At 45.0% G+C, this 22,814-nt stretch overlaps 1 protein-coding gene across 5 annotated transcripts in view; it reads left to right on the forward strand.

Moving 5' to 3' along the window:
* LOC146347679 (flavin-containing monooxygenase 3-like) overlaps positions 1–22,154 on the forward strand; it is a 48,556-nt gene extending 26,402 nt beyond the window's left edge. For 4 of the 5 annotated variants that reach the window (XM_084851085.1, XM_084851084.1, XM_084851086.1 and 1 more), the window contains exons 4-9: positions 1,794–1,956; positions 2,954–3,096; positions 5,086–5,285; positions 12,896–13,254; positions 15,082–15,154; positions 19,102–22,147. In XM_084851085.1, the coding sequence (XP_084707211.1) occupies positions 1,794–1,956; positions 2,954–3,096; positions 5,086–5,285; positions 12,896–13,254; positions 15,082–15,154; positions 19,102–19,444 (1,281 nt within the window). In that variant the 3' untranslated portion in view covers positions 19,445–22,147. Of the gene's footprint in view, positions 1–1,793; positions 1,957–2,953; positions 3,097–5,085; positions 5,286–12,895; positions 13,255–15,081; positions 15,155–19,101 lie in introns of all 5 variants that reach the window. The other variant, XR_014790360.1, reaches the window with a different exon arrangement.
* The last annotated feature ends 660 nt before the right edge of the window (positions 22,155–22,814 follow it).

Consider the following 22,814-nt stretch of genomic DNA (forward strand, 5'->3'; position numbering starts at 1 on the left):
TTGTTGCCCACGAGTCGATGTAAGGAAACTGGTCCCAACTTCCCCTCTGGGTAACTATCACACGCACAGCGGATACAATTTTTGGATCAAAAGACCCCTCGGGCGGCCATCGTGGTTCCAATACTGGCCACTCCTGGGTACAAAGGAGGATGAGACTGTCCTTCGTCACTTTTGTTCCATAATCTTGCTTAAACTTATTCCAATTGCGCAAACAACATCCCAAGGGTGTTGGAGACTTTTCTTCAGGCCTAGAGTGGGATCCGCCCATGACAGCCATGGTTTCAGCCAACAATTCGTATGCTTCGCCCTTCTGTGACCCAGTCCGTCACCGGGGTAGGGAAATGCAGATAGGGGCTCCTCACTCGCTTCGCCTTGAGGCATCTCACACAAATCTCAACACACACACACACCACTGTCCCGCAAATTCCCCGAGTGTAAGTTGCCACTTACCCTGAAGTCTCAGTACTCCACCCGCAGCTGCGTCCAGCTGCCTCATGGATCCACTGCCGGTACCTTAAAAGGGTGCCCTCGGTCTCCCTTACAATGGCGTTGGTCCCCGAGCGTCTCCCCGCCGCCAGGGAGGGGAAGGCAGTATAAGTGAACCACCTGTGGCCACTTCCCCACCGCGGCCCCTTGACTCGACGCACGAGAACACGCCCCAGAAGGCACAGTCCGAGTCACGGCACCAAATTGTTAGAAAAAGTTCTTGCTTCTGGTCAAATGAGAGGCCAGGCAGGCGACAGTGGAGCCAACAAAGTTTTATTGATCGTTTTGCAAAACGGGTGCAGAGCAGTCTGGACCCAGAACATGGCGCGCCCAACCTTTTTATACCCACCCCTAACAGCTCAGTACTTAGTTCTTTGTCTCTGCGCATGCTCTCAGTTTAAGCTGACTCATTTGTCACGTGTCATGCCTACATGACCGAGTCACTAGCTACACTAGCTACTTATGACCTCCCCTTTTTATCTAACACATATCACTCTCCTCCACCACCCGTTTGAAGACTCCCCCTCTATAAATACCACTGCACCTGTGCATCCAAAAATTTGCAGGATTTTTATCTAGGCCCATTTCTATGCTGTAGAACACTTTCATAACAATTGCCCACAGAAATGTAGAGGGGTAAGTGCATCCTGTTTTGGAACCCCCCAAATTATTATGGCTGCTCTTGTATGAAAACCCTTCCATGTATTCATCCGAAACATGGCAGGCTTGTTCCACTCCAAGAGGCTACCTTGTCTGCCTATTGCATCCAAATTCCATCCAATTCTGTCAATATTTGTTCATTTCCAGTGATAATCAGAGAGGTTTTGTATTTTCAAGCCAAGATTTGGATTCGGGCCTGGAGTTGAATCTGTTAAATTGAATCTGTCTTTGAATCTGTTAAAGGCAAATCAGGCTGTTTTCTGAGTCACCACATCAGGATTCATACCAAATGTTTAGAAACAGGCTCTATGGTTCCTGCCATAGAAGCGCCATTCCTACAGCATCCTAGGAAGCTGGCAGGAGACTTCAAGCACTGCCTGCTAGTACACCCTGGGGATGCTTTAGGAATGAGGCTTCTATGGTAGGAACCATACAGCCCATTCCTAGAGTGTTTTTTCCCATTTTTTCTGGGGTTTGGGTGGCCACCAGACAGACCTTTGTGGAGCCCCATTTTTTACACTCCTGCTTTAGGCAAAGCACAGTGATACATCCATTCACATTAATCAATGCCAGACACACAACAATTATGTCTATTTGCTTTGGATCCTGAACCATACTAATACATAGTCCTGAACTTTTCCTTTAAGACTGTTGTGAAGAATATTAAGAAGCGTCCGGACTTCCCTGTTACTGGCCAATGGGATGTCATAATGGAAAAGGATGGCAAGGTGGAATCGGCTATATTTGATGCTGTTATGATATGTTCTGGACATCATGTCTATCCAAATATTCCAGCTAAGAGCTTCCGTGGTAAGTAATTATACAGATGATAGATAGACAGATAGACAGATAATAGATAGATACTGTGATTAACCATAACTGTGATGTTTATGTGAGTGTCATGGAAGATGTCTGCGCCTGTCACTATTTTACAGGACAGAGCTAAAGCTCAGTTTTTGCACTTCCTTGCACTTGGGTGCTTCAAGACTCAAACAGACAAGACAATAAATGTGTGAATGCATTTAATGTATCTGTTTTTTTCTGTGCGAATACTATCTACTGTGGAAAAACAGGCATAGGACCATGGCACATGGGGAGAAGTCCCCCCCCATGCTGCTGCCCACTTAAAATCCACCCCCCTCGAAGTTACTGTTTGCCCGTACAAAGGAGAATCCATTGGCACAAACAGCCGTGAGCACTGGCTTCAGGTTCTAAACATGGTTGAAGTACATTCAGGGCCGAGCCTAAGGCAGGATGAAATGGCCACTCAAGCAGCAGATTTGGGGTGCTACTGTGTGTCAGTTTAATTTATTATTATATTTTACCACAGCAATGGCATGGTTTTGGATATTCTACCTCAGGTGCCAAAATGTCTGTGGAGAGCCCAGATCACGCTCCCATCCCCACCACCATGAAATGTAAGTGTAGAGCTAGTAATGCACATCAGCTACTTAAAAGGTTCCAAGGTTCTAGATAAAATCTAGACTTTCTAGGTAAGATTCAAGATAAAAGCTAGACTTTCTAGGTAAGATTCCAGTTAGGCTAACAACAGAGCTAACAAATACAACTGAGAGCAGTATCAGTGGGAAGAATTACAGGAATGATCAATTCATACTTTATTGTGAGTTCAATTTACTGGGTTAATGGTTTAAATAATTGTCTTTTGGGATCTGTAAAATCTGCAGTTGTGCTACCAAAGTCTTCAACGAACTAGATAACTGAACCTCACAGTGCATCAATGCCAAAGAGTTAAATTTCTATGTTTATTTCTTGAAGATCTTTGTTTGTTTTCCACTTTCCCATATAGGTTTGGAGAAGTTTAAGGGTAGCATTTTCCACAGCCGGGATTACAAAGGACCTGAAAAGTTCAAGGGGAAGAAAGTGCTGGTGGTTGGCCTTGGGAACTCAGGCTGTGACATCGCTACGGAACTCAGTAACATGGCCTCCAAGGTATCATCTCATACACTGCTCAGGAATTATCATTCTGGTTAATGATCATTCTTCTTAATAAACAATTCAGCAACCACTTTTAGGCCACTTTGATTTTGATGGGAGATATATTAATTCCACTCTTTGGGCTCACATTTGAGCTCACATCAAAGGGACTTAAAAGTGCCTCATTTAGGCTGCATTACACCCAGTGTAACAGGTAGAATCAGGGATAACAGAATGTGGAGCTCAGTGTCGGATCACATGCCTTGGAAGCAGCAGAGGTTTAATTCCACCACATCCAGCTAAAGGATCTCAGATGGCCTGGTAGGGAACAATCTCTCTCTGCCTGAAACCTTGGAGAGAGGTAGACAGTGCTGGGCTAGTTGATAATTCTGTCAGATTACAAGGGTATAAATTCATGCCAAAATGAATATTCAAACCAACTTCGTAACTGTCATATTGAGCTTTTCTACATGAGCCTAAAATCCCACACCTTTACCAGGACTTTTGCTTCCAGATTCTTTGCGAGATTAAGATTGTCTCCTTTACACAGGCAGACACATGCTTTGATTCGGGGACTTCCTTTGTCTGCAAGTTCTGTATGTTTCATTACACAGCCACTAGATGGTATTCTGTTATAGCGGAATTGCACAATTACACATAGCCAATATAGAGGATGAATGTTCCTTAACGCATTATCTCTGATCTTTAAAAAAAATGGGATAAAGGTCAGAAAGTGCAGGAGATGCCCTGGAGGTTGATGACATCATGTAAAGGACCCGTAAACCTCCACGAATCACAAGTGTGCAATAAAAGTCTCATATAGAAATGCTAATTCTCATTCTTTTTATAAATAATCTTGCAAAATTGGATGGGTTTTTAAAATATCTTAGAATCTGTTCTTTATTCAGTCAATTGGTTATTCAGTTAATATTTGGAAGGGGTTCTTTTGTCTTCCCTAATATTTCTGTTTATGTCATTGGTAAGTATGCCATATAACCAGAGCACATACTTAATTTTTTCTGATTAAAATCAGTTGGGCCTAAAAGTGCTTAATTTGCCAATTTATTTGGCAAATAAATCTTAGCCCTTACAGGCTTCATAGCATATCTGACTGACTGCTTTCATGCATGGGCACCATTGGAATAGAATCTAATACAGAACTAATTTTCTGCGAATCTATGACTTGGGAGGCAGGATAGGGTTTTGGTTTTTTAATGCCAGATTTTCAGCCCTTATGCTTGGACAGGAGAGATTTCGGAAGGAAGTTCAAAATCTTTTGCTTCATGCTTAAAAACTAAATGGTATCTTTTGGCATATCTACACTACAAAACTATAGTGTGTGGGTGGAGGGGGCTTGGACTCTCTTAACATCTGTTATGGCATGGAGGAGTTCTTTCTGCACCTCTGTCCATTTCCCCAAACCAAAAGTTCAAAAACTTAGAAACCATCAGAATGATGCCTCCATCTGACTGTTTGTGTCCCCCAAACACCTTAAAATCTTGTTATATTTATTTATTCATTCATTATATTTTAAATCCTCCCTATATCAAATGTTTTCTGGTGGATAACAAACAGTTAAGAAAATAAAATACATTAAAATAGTTTAAAAATAAAATGACAAACAACAGAGGAATAGATAAATACAATGATATATAAGGTGGGGAGGTGAAATGGGGGGAAACTATTGGCTCAGCCTTATATCATGGTAATTACAGTCCCTGGATTCATTGGCGAAAGTCATGACAGTGATATAAATGTGATATGAATTTGTAATGTAGATATGCTATAAGAGCATTTTTATATGTGATACTTAAACAGAACGCTGTAATAGAATAATCTTTGGGTCCCAGGGCAATCATTGGACAAGTTTTACAAGGACACCATCAACTGATGGCTGCTCCTGGCAAGCTCCATTTAATTGAACACGGAAGAAATTGCACTGGAAAGATGCTTGGCGACATGAGCTTCATATTTGTGTCCCCTACCCATTTGTTCTTTTAAAAGGTTTACATCAGCTCTCGAAGTGGATCCTGGGTAATGTCTCGTGTTTGGGACCAAGGCTACCCCTGGGATATGCTGGTTATAACTCGCTTTAAAACGTTCCTCAGGAACTCCCTCCCGACTGCCATCTCCGACTGGTTGTATGTGAAGCAAATGAACAGGTGGTTCAGACATGAGAACTATGGTCTGATACCTCTGAACAGGTAATGCTACAAACAAAAGAGGCTATGGTGATTTGCTCTGAGAACAGAGTCCTTTCGCAGGATCCGTATTGATGGGCAAACTTTAGAGCATGTCTACACCAGCCTAAAATCTTGCATTTAAAACGGGTTTTTCTGCTTCCGTTTTAAATGCAGGATCACGACGACTCCCTTTTTTCACATGCTTCCTTTTCCCCCTCCCCTTTCCCCCTCCTTCTCCCCCTTATCTGAGTCTTCCATAGGTTTCATTCGTCCAGCAACTCTTCTTGCAGCTCTTCCTTTTCACGGAGGGAACCCAAGTGGAACACAAGCGGGGTAATTTGATACCTCATTATCTCTGATCTGTTTAAAAATGGGATAAAGGTCATTTAGTGCAGGAGACGCCCGCAAACTTCCATGAGTGAGCAATCGCAATAGCAGGATAAAAGCTCTCTGTGATAATATAGTGCCCATAATGCACTGCAGGAATTTCCCAATTCATCTGGATTTAAAAACAAAAAGCCCCATACTTCTCCACAGTCCAGTTCTTATGTGAAAGAATGGCAGAATTAGATTCTTTCGGAGCTGGAACAGAATTGATCTCTGTAGTAACTTCCGCTGTGGACTTAGTTAAAGGGGATTTAACTAGTAGGGGTTCATTTCCCCTACCTCAGTATTTTCCAGCTTTATCCAAAGAGGTTCCTGAGAGTGGAAGCCAGTCAGAGAGTTATTAACTGCCCCATGGATATCAAGTTCTTCTTCCGTTCTTCCAGTCTTGTGATAATCTTCCACTGCTCTACAGCTGGCAAAGTCCCATCAGATTTAATTAAAGCTTCTTCTTCTGAAATACAAGAGTCACAGTTTCCTTCTGATCATCCTTTATCCCTAGGTCTCCCGATCTAATACGAACTTGATCTAAACTTCCCCCTTTATCAGTAATCTTCAAAAAGGGTTACTGTAATTTTGAATTTTTAGGCAATAGTGATCACACAACCAGATTCCTGAACCCACCTGTAGGATATACACAAGTGTATCTTTTGAGAGAGCAACTGCTTTACACTTGGAATTTGTGAGAGGACTGCTGTATCATTAAATGTCAATAGTACTCCCCAATAACCTGGCAGGCTTTGGATCCAAATAACAGTGCTCAAGTCTGTGCAAAAAACATCTTTGCAATAACTTAGGGCGCAATCCTATGGCCACTGGACAGTGGCTACATGGCCATAGGTTTTTTCAGCTTCCAGGAACCAACCTGAGAGCCGGTGCTCCAAAGTTGGTTCCCAGAAAACCGCTTCCCTGCCCCCTCCCCACCACCTTGTAGGTGGCACGGTTTGTCCCCAGCTCTGCACTCAAAAGAGCAGTGCGGAGCAGGGAAGGGGGGGCATTCCTGGGGAGGAGACGGTGGAAGCGCCAGCACAATGCTTCCTATGCGCCATCTGGCCTCCCCTCCCCCTGCTCTGAGCCACCCTCTCTAGACAGCCGAAATTGGCCATCTCGCTGCAAATGCAGGGTAGGCAGAGCACGGAGGAGAAGATCCACTACGCGCTCCACCTGCCCTGCACTGGATAGTCGGTTGCCTCCGATTTCAGAGGCGGCCGACTATCCCCATAGGATTGCACCCTTAGAATCATAAAGTTGGAAGGTACCTTGGAGATCATCTAGCCCATGCACTGCAGGGGGCAGCTACAGCAACCCACGAAGATGGCCATCCAGCCTCAGCTTAAGTACCACCAGTGAAGGGGAACCCACCACCTCCCGAGGGGATCTGTTCCACTGCTGAATAGCTCTCACTGTTAGGAAATTTCTTCCAATGTTACTCCAAATCTGCTTGCCTGCCATTTCAACCCGTTCATTCTAGTTCTGTCCTTGGGAGCAACAGAGAACAACTCTGCGCTGCCTTCTGCAAGACAGCCTTTCAGACATTTGAAGACCACTATCATGTCTCCCCTTAATCTTCTCTTCTCCAGGTTAAATATACCGAGCTCTTTCAACAATTCCTCATAGGGCTTGGTTTCCAGACCCTTCACCATCCTGGTTGCCCTTCTCTGGACATGCTGCTGCAACTTGTTAGTGTCCTTCTTAAGATGGGGCACTCAGAACTGGACACAGTACTCCAAATGCAGCCTGACGCATGCAGAATACAGTGTAACTATGGGCATCTCTACACCAGCCTAAAATCTTGCATGTAAAACGAGGCTTTCTGCTTCCATTTTAAATGCAGGATCATGACGACTCCCTTTTTCACACGCTTCCTTTTCCCCCACCCCTTCCCCTCTCCTTCTCCCTGTATCGAAGTCTTCCATTATCTTTCATTGATCTCGCTCCTCTTCTTGCTGCGTTTCCTTTATTCACAGAGGGAACTCAAGTGGAACACAATGGGGTAGTTTGATAGCTCTTTATCTGCAATCTATTTAAAAATGGAACAAAGGGCATTTAGTGCAGGACACACCTTAAACGATCATGGCGTCATGTAAAGATCCCGCAAACTTCTGTGAAGGAGCCATCTCAATCACAGGATAAAAGCTCAGTGTGAAGGAGCCCTATTACTGCCCATGGTCTGGGCACTATGCGTCTCTTAATGCAGTCCGAGATTGCGTTCGCTTTCTTAGCTGCCTACTCAAGAATAGCCTGACCATATACTTAGACTACCAGTTTGATATATAACCTTTGTGGGGAAAGATATTTAACACAACCTTCTTGAAGTCTGCAAACAAATGAACCAAGTCTTTCCCTTTAATCAACTCCTAACCTACATCACTTTTAGAAACCCTTCCCCTGCACTGATCCAATGAACATTGTCCCTTCTTCTTGAGCAAATTAACTGCTCTGTTCTTCCTGATATAGTATTCAACTGAGTATAAATATCTCCCATAGTCTTAGTCACCAGGTGACACTGATCCCCTAAGGTCCTTAAATCAAAACCCTCTGTGAGGATTTCCTCCTGATTTTCCTCTTTACAGTCACGTTGACTTAAAAACCCCAAATCCCATTATTTTTTCTTCTCCGTCTATACTCTGTTGGAGGAAGCAATCGTATGGCCGCTAGTCAGCAGCTAGACAGCCATAGGATATCTTGTTTTCTGGGAACTGACCTTCCCCCACTTCTGCGCAGCCTCACAGGCAGCTCGGAACAGCGTCGAGCTCTGCAATCACAAGAGAGCACGGAGCGGCCGAAATGGGGCATTCCGGGGGGCGTTCTGGGGCGGGGAGGGCGGAAATGCCTGTATGACACATCCTATGCCCTCCTGCGGCTAGACAGCTGACAGCAGCTTTCTAGCCGAAAATGAAGGGCAGAAGGAGCACAGAGGGAATGATCCCCTCCGTGCTTTTCCTGCCCGGCACTGGATAAGCGGTCGCCTCACCTTAAAGGCTCAAATCTACTAAAAGTGGTCACTGCAAACTCCATAGATCAGTGGTTCTCAACCTTCCTAATGCCGCGACCCTTTAATACAGTTCCTCATGTTGTGGTGACCCCCAACCATAAAATTATTTTCGTTGCTACTTCATAGTGGCAAAATTATTTTCTTTGCTAGTTCATACTTCCAAAGTGGCTCCGGACTCCACCCGCTCTCCAGAGGCGCCCAGGGAGAAAGCGGATCCGGCAGCTGGGCGCTGGAAAGGCACCTCCCCGCCTGCAAGAAGCCCTGCTCGGGCTGCATGCATGCAGCCAGCAGCCGGCTCCGCACGTGGGGCGAGAAGAGAAAGCCCGGCTCGTGCAGAGAGCAGCTCCCGTTCTCGGCCGGCGCGGGATGGCGCTGTCGCTCACGGGCGCTATGTGCCGCGACCCCACGCCCCTGAGGCTCGTGGGAAAAGCCGTGCTCTTCAAGCGCCTCGTCCTTCACTCGAGGGCCTCGCGGTGTTTCCCATAGGCGCGCGCGCTTGGCAGAAGATCTGATGCCGCCGCCCCCAGCCCTTCTCTTCCCTCCGCTCGGCCTGGACTCGGTCCAGAAAGAGGCTAACGCGGTAGATGCCGCCACCGGCTGCTCTTCTTGCCGCCAGCGCCTCCTTTGCCGGCTGGGCGGGCCAGAGGCTCGGTTCCTCAATTGCAGGCCCTCCCCTCTTCTCTGGCTATTACCTCATCGCCCAAGCCCCGCTGACGGGGAGGGAATGCCCAAGCAGGGCCTGGAGTTTCTAAGCAACTGGCGCCCATACACCAACAACAGCTGACCCCACTCGCGCTGCATCATTAGAACTTTGCCAGACTTAAAAATAAAATTGGAAATATGTGTTTTCCGATGGTCTTAGGCGACCCCTGTGAAAGGGTCATTCGACCCCCAAAGGGGTCGCAACCCACAGGTTGAGAACCGCTGCCATAGATGGAGATAAATGTTTCTTAGTAGAAAGAAAACTGTCTTAGTCTACTCTGCTTAGAAGCCAGGAATTTAGATTACTCCAACTCACCAAAACACATTTCCTCTGACACATAATACTTTGCCAAAGTTTATTATAAACACAATATAACACAATTTTAAACAATTTCTCCTCCCCCTGCTAATAGCATCAATAAAAAAGAGTAAAAACAACAACTAATTATTTTAAAAAAGAGGGAGATCAGAGGCAGTCAAAAACAATTCTGGGGATTTGGCCTATCCCTCTTGCTTTTCATTTCTCAAATGAGTAATACAGCAGATAACTTCCCTATCTGTAACTTACTATTACTTCATACCTAGCAGAGATATTTATTCACCAAGGTAGTAACAAGACATCGAAGTCAGTAAGCATTCCTCAGGAGGGCATTCAACAGGATGGGCACCACATACCCCTGCATTTCTTATGATTCTTCAGCAAGAATAACTTTTTCTTGATATGTGAGTTTTAAAAGACAGTATAGAGGTTTTTGCCTTTCCCCCTGTTGTTGTTGTTGTTGTTTATTCGTTCAGTCGCTTCCGATTCTTCTTGACTTCACGGACCAGCCCACGCCAGAGCTTCCTGTCGGCCATCACCACCCCCAGGTCCCCCAAGGTCCTCCGTGACCTCCAGAATATCATCCATCCATCTTGCCGTTGGCCGGCCCCTCTTCCTTTTGCCTTCCGCTTTCCCTAGCATCAGCATCTTCTCCAGGATATCCTGTCTTCTCATGATGTGGCCAAAGTACTTCAGTTTTGCCTTTAATATCCTTCCCTCAAGTGAGCAGTCTGGCTTTATTTCCTGGAGTATGGACTGGTTTGATCTTCTGGCAGTCCAAGGCACTCTCAGAATTTTCCTCCAGCACCACAGTTCAAAAGCATCTATCTTCCTTTGCTCAGCCTTCCTTATGGTCCAGCTCTCGCAGCCATAGGTTACTATGGGGAATGCCACTGCTTTAACTATGCAGACCTTTGTTGTCAGTGTGCTGTAGCACATGGTTTAACTTACTTCCTTAAAGTACATAGATTATTTTATTAAATTAGTCCTAAAAGCACACAAGCTCCACCTGCAGGGGTCACTGTTTTGCACTCTGCTAGTAATGGCTCACTAAGGACGCAATCCTAAGCAAGTTTAAACAGGAAAAAGCCCACAACTCCCAGCATGCCCCAGCCAGCATGGCTGGCTGGCTGGGGCATACTGGGAGCTGTAGGCCTTTCTTCTATCTAAATTTACATAGGATTGTGTGCTTAAGATCTTTCTATGTGATAAAGGTTGATGTGTAGGAGGGATCCTGCTTTATGACAGTAGGTTGGGCTGAATGATCTTCAAGTACATTCCAGCCCTATTTAATTACATAAAGTAATTTAACATAAAATAATATTAAAGTAATCTTATTAGGATTAGTGCAGATAAAGATGTACCCATAAAGATACAACTCAAAGAAGTGGATGTCTTTTGTCCCAATTATCATATTTTGAACCTGAACAAAAGCCTGCCAAATCAGAGCCAATAATAGGGCAGGGGAAAAACAGTGTAAACTGTAGCCAATGATGGCTTTTTCACATTCTCTGAAAAAATTATCTAGCTTTAAAGTGCCAGTCCCATTACCTAACTGAAGAGAAATGGGTGATCAGTAACAAAACCAAAAGCATTCGCAGGAACAAGCAGTAATAATTTGGCTGGCTTTTCCTGGAAAAATATTAGGAATTGTTTTTCTTATGTAGAATATTGAGACTATTTCAAGCAGCATGGGAAATCTATAAATAAACAGTTAAGTTACAGGTGGCAGAGTTGTTAAACACTTCAAATACTCTTCTGAAGTGACTCTGATTTGTACTGTAGATGCTATTCACGTATACAATATTGAGTTTAGAAGAGAATGGCCAGTGGCCATGGAAGCTATGTTTTCATATCAGCCAGAACCCAAGCAGGGAAACATACCCTTCAAACAAATGTCATAAGAGTGATAAGACTGACTTGGCAAATCCCAGCAAGCTATCGTAGCTAAATCAACATACTTCAGTTCCAAACTCCCAGAAGGGCACTGATTTGTTTTTCATTTTTATCAAAAAGGTGGGTTCTGACATCTACACAAAAATATTCAGTAATTTTAGAAATGTTGTCTGGGTAGTTGGAGCCTATTCAGGGATAATCTGAAGGCAAAGAGCGGAATTGTGATGCAAGACCTCATAGGGTCTCTTGCGTAAGGCACTCCTCAGATGTAGAAAGAATTGCAATTAAAGTACAATCAGGTAATTTATTTATTCAGTAAAGCAATGCACATTGTGGCAAAAATTCCAAACTTCATATATATGTTGATGCAGTGCTTCTTTTCTGGTGGAACTCACCGGAACTGAGTTCCGGCACCTTTTCTTCTGGACAACAGTGTTTGTCCATTATTTTAATGCTCTTCATTACAATTTAATCACCAACTACTCGTGAGGAAGTGTAATCTAAGAGCTCCAGTACCCTTTTCTCCAGAAAAAAAGCACTGTGTTGATGGGGTATGAGCTAGTGGTGACTGACCAGGAGAGGAATAAGTGTGGGGAGTGGGACTCTGTTTATTCTCCTAGACCTCTCAGCAGCTTTCTGTACTATTGAACATGGTATACTTCTAGATCTCTGGGACAGAACTTGGAGGCCCAGTGTTACAGGGGCTCCAGTCCTTCCTGTGGGATGGACTCAGAAGGTGGTGCTGGGGAACCTTTTTTCCCACCCCTTGGCCTTTGATATTTGGGGTGTCTCAAGGTTCTATCTTGTCCCCCATGCTTTTCAACATCTACGTGAAACTGCAGGGAGAAATCATCTGGAGATTTGGGTTGAGGTGTCATCAATATGCAGATGACATGCAGCTCTCCCTCTCTTTTCCACAATTTAATTCCAGGGAGGCAGTTGAAATCCTGGACAGATAGGGTAATATTGGGATGGATGAGGGCTAACAAGCTGAAGCTTAGTCCAGCTGAAACAGAAATATTGTGGGTTGGGAAATCTGCTAATCTGGATGGAGATTTAGATCTGACTCTGGATGAGGCCACACTTCCAGGTGTGACCTCATCCAGGTACACAGTCTGGGCGTGCTCCTGGACTTCGTGCTGTCTATGGAAGCACAGGTGGTCTCAGTTGCCAGGAATATTTTTACTATCTTGGGCTGGTTTGACAATTATGGCTTTCTCTAGAGAAAGCTGACCTCGCCACAGTGACACATGCCTTGGGTACATGCAGGGTAGATGGCTATTAGATGGTTTGAAGGAGCACACCTGCAGCAGCACCCATTCTCTCTCCTTCTAGAACTCTGCGTAAGGAGCCCGTCTTCAACGATGACCTTCCAAGCCGCATCACGTGTGGAACTGTAATAGTGAAGCCCAATGTGAAGGAGTTTACAGAAACCTCTGCAATATTTCAAGATGGAACCGTGCAGGAAGGCCTTGACTATGTCATCTTTGCAACAGGCTACAGCTACGCCTACCCATTCATGGACGATGAATCCATCATCAAGTGCAGGAACAATGAAGTCACCTTGTACAAAAGTATCCTTCCCCCTCAGCTGGAGAAACCAACTATGGCAGTTATCGGCTTAGTCCAGTCCCTTGGATCAACTATCCCAACTGCAGACCTTCAGGCTCGCTGGTCCATAAGTGTGTTTAAGGGTTAGTGCAGTATATTGGCTAAACGATGGAGCTGTGAATCAGGAAATCCCTGGATTGAATGAATCACCTTTTCTATTAATGTACGGCCATAAAGCAAGCCATTGGAGCTGTTTGCACATCATGGTGGCATATCATGAGTTAATTAACCCACAATTTGTGGGGATGTGCAGCACATGAGCTGCTCCCATTTTCTGTGAACAATCTCCTATCGGTGCAATCAGAGATTGTCAGTGTGATGTGCAAACCTGGACCACTGTGTTGCTTAGGGGCTAAACGACCCAGCACTTAGCCCAACAACAAACCATGGGTTAACCCCTGGGTTGTTTAGCCCCTAAACAACCCAGCAGTCCAGATTCACACATCACAGTTTGTTTACACAAATTGGAAGCAGCTCGTAGGCAGCACCCATCCCTGTGAATCGTGGATTAATCTACAATTTGCTGCTGTGACATGCGAACCAGGTGATTATCTTTTTTCCTTGTATGAACCACACGAAGCTGGCTCATGCTAAGGGTCAAAGTAGTGATGCAGGAGATACACAAATAAACAAAAATGGGAGATTCTGATAGTGTAAGTTAAAAGCTGCCACGAATTCAGATTAGGGCTGCAGCACTGGGGGGCTTCTAATGGTCTCCCTCAATACATTTTCTGCATTTAAAACCCCACCCTGGAACTATTATTTGCTCTGTGGGAAAAAACATTCGGGTACCACAGAAAGAGCCAGATCATAGGTTGACCCATCTTGCCTAGCATGATCTATTCTGACCAGCACTGACTCTCCAAGCTCTCACACAAAAGCTTATCCCAATACAGCTGCCCATGACCCTTTAATTGCAGATGCCATGGGTTGAAATGGAGGGCTTCTACATGCAAGATTTGGTTAAGCCAGCCCTGCACTGCACCGAGCATCATGAGCATATATTTCATACACAGGAGTTCTCAGATAATGCCCCCATAGCAGAGGAGTCAGTCTGGGCTGAAAGTAGGGATGTATGAATCCCCTTACCTGGAGTCCATGGGGGGGCACGCAGGCAGGAGGAGGCGATCCGGTCCTCTCTCCCCCCCGAATCCTCCCTGGCCGGTTCTGCTCCGCGGGGAGTCTGCGAAGCCACCGGCCGGCTCCGGCCACTGCCAGACTTCCGGCCGCGGCCGGGCTGCGGAACAAAATGGCGTCCGGCGTAGGGGATGCCATTTGCGTCCCTGCTCTTTGCTGTGATAGGCTACGTAAATATTTACATAGCTAATCATGGCCAACGGCAGGGACGTAAATGGCGTCCGCAACGCCGGACGCCATTTTGTTCCGCAGCCCGGCAGCGGATGGCTGCAGAACTAAGATAGCGATTTGGACCAGCCACCGCCAGGTAGGTTCCGTCCTGGGGAGATTTCGGGGGGTGGCAGGGGGGTAGTCCATTTCACCACGGACTCTGGGGGGGCGGATTCCAAAGAATCCTGCCTCATTGGAGTCCGTGGTGGATTTCTCCGCCATCCCTCGCTGAAAGGAGGTGGTACCTGGAGAGAGAACGAGGTCATCTTACTGGAAAAAGTAAGGAAACTGATGCGAACAAGTTATTTCTCTGGGCCATTTGCCACCAGATTTTCATGCAGCGGTTGCAGCCTCCCTGTTAAATATGCTTTCCTGTATATTTGTGGCATAAGAGGCAATGCTGCTATATCCAGCCCCTGCAAGCAACAAAAACATGCCTCTGCACCTGGGATATTCCACATTGCATGAATAAGGTGTGTGTGTGCACGTGTGGTATGTGTATCTGTGAGATGGAGTGAATTACACAGGACATAGGGAATCACAGCCAATTCTTTCTTTCACAGGATTATGTAAACTGCCTTCACAGAGCAGCATGATGGGCGACATAGATGAGAAAATGGGGAAGAAGCTCAAATGGTATGTCTTAAGTACAAATATGCCTTTTTCATTTTCTATTTGCATAGGGAGAATCCCCCCCACCCCATTTTCTACATTTGTCACAGGTGATAACATATTTTGATTTCCTGCCATCAGCAGATTTGAGGATTCTGCACTGAAATTTACAGTGGGTTTCATTCATTCCAATCTGCATGCTGCAGTTGCCCAGATTGGTCCCCTAGGCAAGGCCCTGCTACATGCCCATCTCTATTGGAGGCTAGGCTAGTGGCTACCAGGGACAGGGACATTCAAGAGTGGCCCCTGGTTATGAAACTCCAGCCCCAGGTTAGTCTATTTGCCCTTCTCACCACCCTTCTTTCAGGAGGCAGATTAAAATGGTCCTGTTTCATAGAGTTTTTGATGGGAGGCGCTCAAGGGATAAGCATTGTATCCTGTAGTATATTTTAATCTACTCCTGTGCTGCTGACCTTTTAGGCTTTAATTTAGCTATGCTGGATTTTAATTTCTTATATTCATTTTTATTATAATTTTTATATTCACTATCCATCTCTTGTGCCTCTTTAAGGTGGAATGGCCTTAAACATGGCCTTTGTTTGTTTGTTTGTTTGTTTGTTTAATTAAAATAAAACATTGTAATAAAAACAGTAAAATATCAGAGTTACTAAAATACTCCAAAGCTCAAACATAAAAGCAGCATCACTAATATCAGAGCAAAGGGTAGATTTAAAAAACAAACGTTATCAGCCGTATCAATTTATTTAAACAAAAAAAGTGTAGTTTATGACCATTCAATCAGAGGTCATAAAATAAAAATCTTTGATACATGAAAAAGCAAACTGTAATGATAGAAAACTTAACGATAGAATTATACCACAGCCACATAAAGTAAATCAGAAATTGTTGCTGTTATCTTGGCACTGCTGCTCTTCCAAATAAGATGACAGAGCTGTGAGGTGGGGGGAGCTGTGTAGGCCAATAAGCAGTTCTAGTCCTAATGCAAAACGAAAGTTCTTTCCTCATTTAGTTGTGAAGCTAATCAACTGAATAGTTAATGAGGCAAATCTTCATCTATATTCCTCACCTCAGATACTTTAGACACATCTGCACTTATATCAGATTTTTATCACTTTAATAGCCATGGCTCTCCCATAAAGAATCCTGCTTCTTGTAGTTTGGTGAGGGTACTGAGAATTCTCATTTAGAGAACTTCATAGTCACCTACCTCTGTTACAGAACTCTAGTTCCCAAGCTGTCCTGTGGAGAGGGAACGGCGGTTAAACCAGTTTAAGGGCTCCTTCACACCGGGCTTTTATCCTGCGATTGAGATTGCTCCTTCACGGAAGTTTGCAGGCTCTTTACATGACGCTGTGACCATCCTGCACTAAATGCCCTTTCCATTTTGAAATGGATCGCAGACAATGAGCTATCAAATTACCCCGTTGTGTTCCACTTGAGTTTCCTCTGTGAAAAGAGTTAAAACAGAAACAAGAGCGAGATCAATGAAAGATAATGGAAGACTAAGATTCGGGGAGGAGGAGGGAGGAAGGGAAGAGGAGGGGGGAAAGAGAGCGCATGTAAAGGCAGTCAGTGGTGATCCTGCATTTAAAATGGAAGCAAAAAGCCCCGTTTTAAATGCAGGATTTTAGGCTGGTGTAGAAATGCCCTAAGTTGGGGTAGATGTACTCGTGCAGAGGCAGCCATAAGTCATTTTCATAAGTGACATTTACATTGGTTTATTGGCATTTCCTGTGTCCATATGTACAAATTACATTGGTAAGAGTGTATAGTTGATTTAAAAATGGATTTCTTCTGTTTTCTATTCTACATGAACAATATTCTCAAGTGACATGTTCTTAGAGTCACTTATGCAAAGCATGTTTAGGTTCATGTCACACTCAATATGGTAAGAATTCTAGTTCTTTCCTAGGCTGCAGTTCTGCTCCACTGCCCCCTGCCCCAGAAAGCAGGTTGGTTGAGGTGCAGAGGAGAGCCAAGCAGAACCTTCTATCACCAGCCCCCTAGCTGCCTGCATGCTCCATCATGGCCAGGCTCCATCATGGCCAGGCAGCCTCAAATGTCCCCCCAGCATGCCTTGCATGGGACAATTCAACAGCCTCCTCCCTGACCCTCAACAGAAGCCGGAGTTGAGCCATGCATTATGATGGCTGAACTAGAAATAACAAAGGAATGACATGCAGGGCCTCCTGACTTTAAAGAAGTGCTTTAGTCCAGTCATTGGAGCGCTGCATTTTATTGAAGCAGTAGTACAGGGGAGGGGGGTTAACACACACAGTTTTCCCTTGCAGAGAGAAAAGCAGCTCGGGAGGCCATTTTTAGTGGGCAAACAGCATGCAAAGACAGAGTTAAGAGCACATGCACACTGCTGCTCCAGTCAAATTTGGGACACCACGCAGCTGCATTACAATAATGCAGACTGTTCTGCATCACATCTGGTTTGGCCCTGACGTGCAGAAGAGGGCTTGGCTGCCTCAATAGCAGTACAGAGTGTTCTGCTCCACAACCTGCTCTCTGGCCATGCATATGTGCCAGGGGCGGGGGGGGGGGGGGTAGGATTGCTGCTATTATTAAACCAAACTATATTAAACTTGCACTCTGGGTCCCTTGATGTAAATAGTTTGCCCTTAAACAAGCCATTCAACACTAGGAACTCTCCATTGGGCCCCATCTATATGGCACCACTTTGACTCCCCACCCCGTTGCAACTGCGCAGCAATGTGGCTTCAAGTCAACATGCCCTGCGATACATTCGCGATGTACTGTGTGCTTCCCTAACAGACTCGCTGTGCCCTTTTTGGGGCCATTTTACTGAAATGCGCAGCTGTGCAGGCCCATCAGTGTGCTGTGTCTTTCCATCCCTTTTTATGTAAAAAGTGGGTATTTTATGCTCCTTCATTTCCGCACCATCAGTTTGTCAGTTCCCCAGCCCGAGACTCTCGCGATGGTTCGCACTCACAAGCATGAGCGCCAAGTGCCTAGCCATCGCTCCAAAATGGTGGCCAGAGCGATGTTGGTCCTTCCCCAAGATCCCCCTCCCCCTGGCCCTTGGGTACTGAGTCCACAACTGTTGTGAAGATACAAAGCTGCAAAACTGTGCAAAAGTGTGATTAAATAGATGAAAACACCCCTCTGTGCCTCTTTAACTGCGCAGCTGTGAAGGGATGGGGGGGAGCAAAGGGGCGTCTCAGAGTGACGCAGGCACTACTCACACCTATAACATGCCCACTGCAAAATGCGAAGTCAGTTCAGAGAAGGATAGATGGGCCACAACCAAGGGGAAACCCGCAGCAAACCCCCAAAATCGCAGTAAAACAACTCCTTGGAACTCTGCATTTTCCGGGTGAAAACCACAGATGGCTGCAAAGTCACGACTGTGTCATCTATCATGAGGGACCTCGACTCACACCAGCCCCAGAGAAAAAGCCCGGTGTGTAGATGGGGCCCAGGTCTACATAGCTCTCAGCATAACACAGGCATGCAGCGGGGGACAATTTCTGGCTTTTTAAGCTGATCCAGCTTCCATATCCAGCACTGACAGCACATCCATTTCCAACAACTGGACCTGGATTTGGGAAAGCTAAAGAAGGACCAGTTTACAGTCTAATGGGGCTACAGAATTACAGTCTAATCTCCCACAAGATATCCTTGCATTTCAAAAAGGTAAGAAAGGAATGGGTGTTAATAATTTGGCAGATACCATGGTTGCCTCATTCATGCCATGTCTGATATTGTAGAGTTTGGTTTTCCTTCTGCCCAATGGATCGTGGAGCATGATATGCTTCTGTGCCACAGCTGCAGCTATTCCTGTGTACATCCACATTTTCTACCTGAGACTTTCCAACAGAACCCGAAATTGAGATTATTCAAAACAAAGCAAGGTTTTCTTCAGCATTTCCCTGCTCTGTTTAGAAACGCATGTACCAAACCTCCTCCTCGTTTTCTTTCAGGTATGGCCAGAGTGATACCCTGCAAACAGATTTCATTGTCTACATGGATGAACTTGCCTCCAGCCTAGGGGTCAAGCCCAGCATTCCACTCCTCTTCCTGACGGATCCCAGGCTGGCTCTGAAAATCTATTTTGGCCCCTGCAGTCCCTATCAGTTTCGTTTGACGGGGCCAGGGAAGTGGGATGGAGCTAGAGATGCCATCCTGACGCAGTGGGACCGAACACGGAAGGCCACAAGGTCCCGCGTTGTACACAGCTCTCAGAATCTTTTCCCACTCTTCCCTTTGCTCAAAATGCTTGCCCTCCCACTCCTCCTCATTGCTATTTTCGTGATGCTCAACTGAGTCATCTCAGCGCCAAATTAGAGGTGATGGTGGCACTGCCATCTGCTTTTAAAAGTTCTGTTTTTATAGAAAAGCAAAACATTTCCATACAATTTTATAAGAAAAAATGAATAACATACAAAAATGTGACCACTGAAGCACAGTAGGAAAAATACAGAATCGGCATCATTAGACACGTGTGAACACAGAACTGTCTCATTCACACAGGAAAGTGGGGGTGGGGGGATCTGATTTTAAAAGTAAAAGGGATGCATGGGTGAGGAATGCAGACCCTCCCCTCCCCACCTGTGACTTGCCTCCCCGCAACAACACTTGCCAAGTGCCTTTCTCCCAGCTGAGACCACTTCCAGTATGGGAACTGAACTGAAGAGAAAATCATTTGGGGGCAGAAGCTGCAGAAAGGTCAGTGATGGGGTGGTGGTGGTTCTGCATTCCTCACCCTTATTCCCCGTTTGCTTTTTAAAACAGACACGCTTACCAAACGTCCTAGACGATGGGGCAGCTCCATGTGGAAATGCTGCTGTTGCATTCAGGGCCAGTGTCAGCAGCTGGCAGGGCCCCCGCAGCCCCAGTAGGGCCCATGGCTGAGACCTGCCCTGGGCCCCCATCCTAACTGGGTCTAGAGCATTTTAATTTTGCACAACGCTCTGAAGCAACGCTAGATTTTTCTCCCTCTCTCACAATACTAGAACTCTGGGTCATCCTATGAAGCTGATTGGTGGGAGATTCAGGACAGATAAAGGGAAGGATTTCTTCACACAAGCGCATAGTTAAACTATGGAAATTGTTACCACCACAGGATGTAACAATGGCCACCGATTTGGATGGCTTTAAAGGGGGCTGGACAAATTTCTGGAAGAAAAGGCTGTTAATGGCGACTAGCCTTGATGGCAATGTGCTACCTCCAGTACCAGAGGCAGTGAGCCTATGTATATCAGTTGTTGGGGAAAATGGGTAGGAGGGTGCTGGTGCACTCATGTCCTTCTTGTGGATTCCTGGCCACTGTGTGAACAGAATGCTGGACTGGATGTCTGATCCAACATGGCTCTTCTCATGTTCTTATATTGGAGGACTTGTAGGACTATGAAAATGGCAGCTAGAACAAACTGTCTCGTGCTGTGGCCAGCATTGCCTTCTAGAAACCAAAGGGGGGAGGCACTGAATGCCGCAGGGGAAACACAGTTCTCAGAAGTGCCAGAATTAATTAAAGCCCAACATGTTTCAGAAGACAAAATTTCCTTCCTTAGGAGCAATCAGTAACCTGCATGAGTAAACTCCTTTGCTTTCTCATTACTGAATGAAACACGTCAGGCTTTAATAGTTCTGGCACTTCTGAGAACTGTTTCTGTCCTGCTGATTCATTTACACCATTGCTCACTGTCCAGTAAGCCCACCAGGGCCCACTGACAAGAGGAGGGCCTCTTGCTGAGGGCCTCTCAAATGTGGAGCCGGCCGTGATCACACCTAGTTTGACCCTTGAAAGTGAGGTTAGCAGCAGAGGACAATATAGAGAAGAAGGGTGAATCACATAACTTCAGCCAGTTTTGTGCTGGGGATGTTTGTGTGTGAGAGAGTGAGAGAAAGAGAATACACCCATGTTTGTGCAAGCACAAAGAAGCATATCTATACATGATTAAGGGTGCCTCTAGTCAGACAGCTCCACTAACAATCTAAAGAAAAAAATATGGAAGAAACAGTGGGAAAACATGGGAGGGTTACAAGTGGAAAACAACATCTGGAGGCACACACTCTTAAAATTCTATGAATCAGGCAAAGTGATTGCACAATAAACGTTTTGGCCAGCAGGACCCTAAGATTTTATTTGCACATGTTAAAGTGTACCTCTATGGAGTTTTAAGTGTACACATGAAAATGTAAAATGTTAATAAATGGGGACAAACTTGTGATTACAAACATATACGTATATCTTATGCATGCACTCCCTAGGGGGCCATGGCGCATACTGAAATGTACCTACATCTGGTCTGCACCACTTCATATTGTGGGTGGAGCTCACATGATTCAATGTTCCTCCACATAAAAAAAAATAGTGTAACAGGAAGAAGAGTTCTAGCCTTTCTTCTCCTTGACATGTTAGTTTTCTATGTGCAGGAAATTGTTTTGTAAGGAGGAGCATCCAATCATGTAAGCCCCTGCCCCTCCCCCCATCTACAATCTAAAGTAGAACTGGGTAGGCACAGATTTACCTCCACATCTACCACTTGTGAGGCCCCCAATCCTGGCTTCTTACCAAATTTATTTTCAGTGGCCAAGATGGGGTTGCCATAACATGCGAATAGAATAGGCCCTTAAACACATAAGGGCCATAAAGTCCACCTGCTTTATCAGATTGTTTTGGTGCCACAGAATAAGAAATCAGGGGAAAGCGGAAGGCACGGTACCTACTATGTTGACCTAGTAAGGGCAGAGAGAGACAGAGAGGTTATAAGAGAGTCGCAGGTGAGATGACTGAAACATCATTTCCTTTGCAAGGCATAATGCCATATATGGTGGCTCCCATTCTGTCGGACCACCCTGATCTCATATGCCCCGGTCTCCCGTGAATATGAAATGTTGCTGTCCACACACTGTTCATGATTTTGTAGGACTTCCATTGCATGTCAAAAGCCCTGGAATTTAAGGGCTTAAGGAAGCTTTGTAAAGATAAACGATGTAACACTTTGAATGTTTCAATAAACACAGTTAAGCTAAATCTCTCGTTAGATTTTATTTTTCTCTGCGAACTGTGTTTGCGGGTAATCAACTGGTTTATTTTAGTTCGTTTTCACTCTGTGCCTACAAGGGAAAAATAGCCAAAGACTCAATCCTTGCAAGCCTTTTAAAGAGCTAGCCAGTCTCTCCCCTCTATTTAATATTAATTAAATATTAATATCAACCATGCACTGGCCTTTGTGTATTTCTTTCAGACCAAGGAGCACACTGAGGTAAATCAGATATGGTTTATATCTGATATATATCAGATATGGTTTATATCTCCATGCCTTGACCTTCTCATAGCTCTGTCAGTTCTGTTCAGCGAAACTTTGTTGGCAGGAGATGCTAGATGTTTTTGCCAGAATATTTCTATTATTATTATTATTACTATTATTATTATTATTATTATTATTATTATTATTATTATTATTATTATTATTATTATTATTACAGACCCTCTCAGCCCTTTGCAGAATCTACCCCAGTAAGGGTCTTTGTTGTGTAATGAGTAAAACAGCCATCATGGCCAAGTGTCACAATGTGGGGAGAGGGTCTGTTTGCTTTGTTCCCACTCCCAAGAGGGTTTTACATTTCCCCATAGGTGTGAATCATGTTATTTCAGTTATATGGGAGAAAGCAGAGGGTTCCTTTGCTC

This window comes from Heloderma suspectum, chromosome 4 (assembly GCF_057233095.1).
Source record: "Heloderma suspectum isolate Gila_16-S chromosome 4, 16-S_ref, whole genome shotgun sequence".
Classification (NCBI taxonomy): Eukaryota; Metazoa; Chordata; class Lepidosauria; order Squamata; family Helodermatidae; genus Heloderma; species Heloderma suspectum.